The 6,012-nt window shown below is 38.4% G+C and overlaps 1 protein-coding gene across 1 annotated transcript; it reads right to left on the reverse strand.

Moving 5' to 3' along the window:
- Nucleotides 1–994: 994 nt before the first annotated feature.
- On the reverse strand, nucleotides 995–5,522 carry isca1 (iron-sulfur cluster assembly 1). The gene is made up of 4 exons (XM_080433151.1): nucleotides 5,377–5,522; nucleotides 3,497–3,550; nucleotides 2,649–2,754; nucleotides 995–2,505 (listed from the first exon to the last, which is right to left on the reverse strand). The coding sequence occupies exons 1-4, from the start codon at nucleotides 5,455–5,457 to the stop codon at nucleotides 2,357–2,359; spliced, it is 390 nt and encodes a 129-aa protein (XP_080289277.1). The 5' UTR covers nucleotides 5,458–5,522; the 3' UTR covers nucleotides 995–2,356.
- Nucleotides 5,523–6,012: the final 490 nt, after the last annotated feature.

Below are 6,012 nucleotides of genomic sequence, written 5' to 3' on the forward strand. Positions count from 1 at the left end.
ACTGACTCTAGATCTATCTATCTATAACAATGACTATACACTACAAGTAATGAAATATTATACCAAGAAAAATATAATAATTCTGAAAATAATGTATCATTTTATATGTACAGTAAGCATTACTCTTTTCTTTTAACCAAGGTGATTCTATTTGATTACATTTTGAGAATACTGTGAAAACATAATTATGTACATTGGTATTCTTCTCCTATTGCAGGTCAGATGAGAAAAGACAATAATTAACCAAATCAATACTGTATTTGATGTTATGCCCCAAAAAAAAACATTACGTTACCTTCAAATGTTACAAGTGTCCATAATACTTTAGTACGTATGTAGCCTGTCCAGTCAACTCTCTATCGCATTCTCTCTTCAGGTCTCAGATCAAAGCTCTGCCACAGAACACCACAGCCCCAGGAGGGAGGGGAGATATGGAAGAGAAGGGGAGTACAAAACCTATTTCTGCATTTAACTCTGTTTGTGTGTGCGCGTGCGTGCATGCATACATGTGTGAGACGGTAGGAGATCTTGATTTAGAAACAGGGATCATTATAGTTATACAATATGTATTGAACTGGGAATCGGTGCCCTCTGAAATGTCTCTGGAAAACTGGTTTTAGTTTATGTAGTATTATAGTTTAGTATTATAGTATATAGTTTTGGGGTAAAAGTTCCATTAAAATGTATTGAAGGGATCTGGTCTCAGCTATGTAAGAAACAATTAAAAAGGCTTTGAAATAAATGTTTTAAAATTCAATATAACTACCATTGATCGACTGTAAAGGGCATGGTCAGCATTCAGAGATATTCTTACTAGCAGGGCTAAAAAGTCTGCTTTTTTGTTAGACTTCCAAGATTCTTGTCGAATGACTTGTTGAAAAGGTTGTCATGAAGTATACATTAAACAATAGAAACAATGTACACAAAATACTAATACTTTAGGAGTGTTGCTCCTTTTTGATATACCTTCCACTACTTGAAAGAAAACTGCAGCCACAGTTCAAATTGCTTTATTAAGCCATTTATTCTATATAGATCACATCAACTGTACATACATTGCAACAGTCTACACAAACACGTAGATCTGGCTTTGACTGAGCAAAGAATACAAACCTCATATTTGAGGGATGTTTTTTTGTGCGTCATGTTGCGGATTAAGTGTCATTTACATCCTTTATATACACACTTAAATATATACTCTTTTCAAACAATGCAATAATTTACAAACGAGAACCCTTCCACTTTTGCACACAGTGAGTGCATTATACTGTTTCTACCATTTTGTCTACCGTGATGTCTTTCAAATAATTGTTGCCGTTATATTATTTGGGTTTTAGATCCAAATAAACATTAGCAAAATCCACTGTTCTTTTGGCTTACCACACTTGTACTTGAGGGGCCTCAATTCAGGGCTAAGTACATTGTTGTAACACTGTAAAATAAAGTCAACCTTATGAAATGGTAGGCAATAACAAAAAAACGTGACGAGGTCCCTCTCACCCTACGAATGGCAGACCACTAAAGATTATACCATCTGTAGTATGAACCTATAGCATGAACATACAAACAAGCTGCTAAAAGATGCTTAAGTCAGAAGCTGCAATTAAAAGGACCATACCAGTTTCAAATGTCGTTGTAACATTTCCGCTAATGGCGAGAAGTCAGAATTATAGCCTGATTGAATCCAGATTTTTGGGTCTGATGTCGATCCGGATTTTGGAGTGTCCTACACCACCGATTACTGATGTTTTGACCAATGTTGTCAAAAGTGCAAAATATTCTTATCAATTTGAAAAACTTAGATTTGATTAAAACCACTTAATAAAAATGTTGCCAAAAAAGTCAAATAATGGCTGGTATATCAGCCAAATAAATATATCCATCTGGCTCTAGTTGAAATAAGACTGGTATGGTCTTTTAATACAGGGGTGACTTTTCAAGGTGAGAGGTGGCACTCAGGCATTGTGTGTGTGTGTGTGTGTGTGTGTGTGTCTCTCTCTCTCTCTCTCCTGGGGAACCCCCCCACTTCTATTTCATCTTTGCAGTCACGGTATATCAAATTAGTCAAAGCATATCTAGCTTGCTGTTAGTTTTTACAGAAATCGAAATTCAAAAATATATTTTAAATATATTTTTTAAATATATTTTTGTGAACAGAAATGGCAAACGAATGACAGCTTCTGTTTGTGACGTTCAGGGGGCGCTGTAATTGTCTGGCTTGAGAGACTATCCACATCCCAGAGAATTTGACGGGTCCAACAATGTCAGAAACATTCAAGTCTTTTATTCATGTGCATCCAGGAGCGAGGAGTGTGGCTGAGGGGCCTTGGGAGGGACTGAGGCTTCATCAGAACACTCAGATATTGAAGCTTTCGCCGCAGCCACACGTGCCCTTTATGTTGGGATTGTTGAAGACAAATTCACTGGAGAGCTTTGAGTTCACATAGTCCATTTCAGTTCCCAGGAGGGTCAGCTGGGCCTTCTTCTCAATGAACACCCTCACACCTGTGGGATAATCACCACAATAGTGCTGTCATTAATCTACACAATTGTAAAACTCAAAGCAGTGAAAAACAACTATGAAATAACTTTTTCAGTGGATTTGGTTTTATAACAATAAAAAGGGCACTTTTGAAAACATGTCTCACCATCCTGCAGCACTTCCTCATCAGATTTTTCCCGCTCTTTGGTGTAGTCCAGCGTGTAGGTTAGTCCATTGCAGCCTCGTGTCCTCACCCCGACCTTCAGACCGATCTGGAAACAGAGTCAATGCTAACATGTTACCATTTAGTCCATGTCTATGCCAACATGTCACAATTTAATTTGGTCTACTTTAACCACCAACAGCTATACTTAACCACTTGACCCCCAGCATACCTATTCTGGGGGGAACATTCGACCAAAATAGCAGCAGCATGTTGTGAGCTTGTAGATCGGACAAGGACAGTTGTAACTCAGGTTCGTTTTACTAAGAATAGAGGGTTTAAGTGGTACTGGTTGAAAATAAACAGAACAGTTTTGCCATGATCTGTACTGCAGGAAATGCCATATAGAGAGGAACAGGATGAGCAAACCAATTCGGACACTTTCAATCGCATTTCCAGAGAACTTACTGTACTTGAAATAATAATGACACAAGAAATTTCTTAACTCAAATTCACACCATAAAATCTTAACCCCATCTGTAAGGCTAACTGTTGTCATGCTTTTCGGCTAAGACTTCTTCATGCTACTCTCATTCACATACAGTACACTGTGAAATTCTAAAATGAAGACAAAAGATTTTAGCCAAGGACCAAATTAGTCTTGACAGTGGTACCATCAATGAGCTCCTTCAATAGCATCAGGGGTAGAACAGAGCTCTTTATGTGAGAGGGAACAAAACAGTTGATTCCACATAAAGAAGAATCAATTATTAGTAGATACGTGTAAAATGTTAGCCTAGTGATGAACAGTACCGCAGCGGTTATGGCTCACTCCTGGATTATTCACTCACATATTCAGGCTTATTCTCCAGCAGTGACTTGATCTTGGTTACAGCTGATGGAGTCTGAAAAATAAGTGAGAGAATGGTTGAACCACGTACGTCCTACAGTATATACTTATATTATACATACATACGTTGAATTGAAGAAAAAAACCATAAGTCTATTTTTGAACAATTCAGATTTTTGTTTCTATTTTTTTTGCCTATAATGACATGCCCAAAATAGGAAGAAATACCAGGTTGAAAGTGATAAACATTGCTTACAATAGAAGGATAAGTAGGAATTGTGCAGATGAGATTTATTCCATTAGCATCTAGGCTACCACATTCCAAGACATGTCCGATCACAGAAGATTTGGACAAATGTTCTACATGAAATGTTCAACATCATAAGTAGCACTTAAATTCCCCTATCCCTGTGAACTGTATGAAAGTTCTCTTCAGAAACGTTCAAGAGCCCGAGAAAACTACAGGGGAAAAAAAAATCACATTACACTATTCAACAAAGACGTACACACTACACAGCAGAAGGTTTTGAAGCTCAGATAACTTATACTTGATATTAATCTAAATAACAGTTTAGAATTTGCATTTAGATGAGTTGAAAAACCACGTATATTTTTTTACTCCCACCGTCACTTACAAACGTCACTTTTATAATGTAACTGGAACAAGTAATTGTTTTATCTATTCTACTGCATGGAAGTGAACCATCCACGTCTCTTGCTGGGCATGCAGAGTACTGAGGGCACACTGTTAACATTGCAAAAGGGTGGTTATTGTCTAGGGCAGTGGTTCTCAACCTTTTCAGCCCGCGGCCCACCAAAATAATCATATTTAAACTGGGGACTAGCACCCCCCACTCGGACTAGCACTTGGCATTGTAAGCGTTGAGGCATTACATTACACTTGAGTCGGTTCCACTGATAAATATTGTGCCGGTCTACATAATCACAACGACACATGTACATCAGCCATTTTCACAATGTTAGTCTCCTTCTTATATTAATTGACAATTTGGCCGTCAGCAACAGGGGTCTCTTCCATGCAGTAGATTTAGCTTGGATGTGCAGCAGCTTTAGAGACAACATGGCAGAGCCAACGGGAGAGTCTCTTATGCAAGGCCATAGGGCTTGTATTGCGGAGTTGTGGATGAAGTCAGGCTGGTGAAACAAGCAATTTCCTGTGCTAAAATGCTGCTGTAGCTGTTAGCTTAAACATAATTAGTCATGTCATATTAGCTAGCTGCAATTACGTATAGCCCTGTTCTTGGTCTAACAATTAGATCATGTATAAAAGAAACAAGGCAATTAATTGCATTTGGGAGATTGAGGTGAATCGAGGCAGTGTTAAACAGACAAACAATGCAACAGGCTGGAGACTGTAGCCCACTTCTACTGCCTCACATACATAACTGACATTAAATGTCTACATACTGACTCACATACATAACTACTGACACTGAATGTCAACAAACTTGACATGAAATATCCAAACATAACCAATGACATTAAATGTCTACACATATAACCAATGACATAATGTCTACATCTACATATTGCATAACTGCTGATGTAAGTTCATGTAATTATGAAACAAAAAGGCTGGTAAGCGAGGCTACTGACAGTGACAGTCTGCATGGTGGTGAAGTACCACATTACTTAAGGGGGCGACTTGGTAAAATATGATTAAAGGTATAACACCGTATGGTGACAATAACACTAACATACAAAAAATTGAAGCAAATACTTGCTCTATTATGTGACAGAGGGCTGGGTTTGTTTAGATAGACGTCAACGCCTCAACAGAATGTTAGGCAACTCTGCTGCGCAACACAACGCAGAGGATAAACATTTGAACATGCTGTAGATGAAAATAGAAGCATTTACCAGGGTTAATGCAGCTCTTGTTGGTAGCATTCTTCTTTTACTGACCGCTCGAACGGTCGCTCGCACCATTGAGGCGGACATGTTGAGCTATATGGTCAACGAATTAGCCAAAAGGCTAACCTTAGCATAACAGCGAACTGCGCAAGGGCACGTGAAGGCCAGCCCACCAAGTAGTGTTGCCAGATTCTGCGAGAGAAATAAGCAACCAGGTCTATGAAAACCCCAAAAGCAGCGACTAGGCTACATGACTCATGTAACCATGACTCATGAAACATGAAACATGAGCACTTTAAACCTCGGCTATTTGTAAATAGCCGCTCTACAAGATCACAACGTGTCACGATGCAACGCGTTGTGGCCTTGTAGATCTTTTTGGGGGGACAGTACCAACTTTTTTCTTTAATCTTTTTCTTTAATCTTGAAAAAAAGTTACACATGTGGAAAATGTCTAAACATTTAACACAAATCTAATAGAGGTCCCTGGCACAAAAATTTACACATACACATTAATTGGGGGAGGGGGGTTCCTTGACATGAAAAAGTTTAGGAACCACTGGTTTAAACAACATTAGAAAGCAAGCCCAAATAAGCAACTACACTTTAGAAACAAGCCTACTTTAGAAGGAAAAAAAACTA

This window comes from Gymnoscopelus braueri, assembly GCF_963280865.1.
Source record: "Gymnoscopelus braueri genome assembly, chromosome: 7".
In the NCBI taxonomy this organism is placed as follows: Eukaryota; Metazoa; Chordata; class Actinopteri; order Myctophiformes; family Myctophidae; genus Gymnoscopelus; species Gymnoscopelus braueri.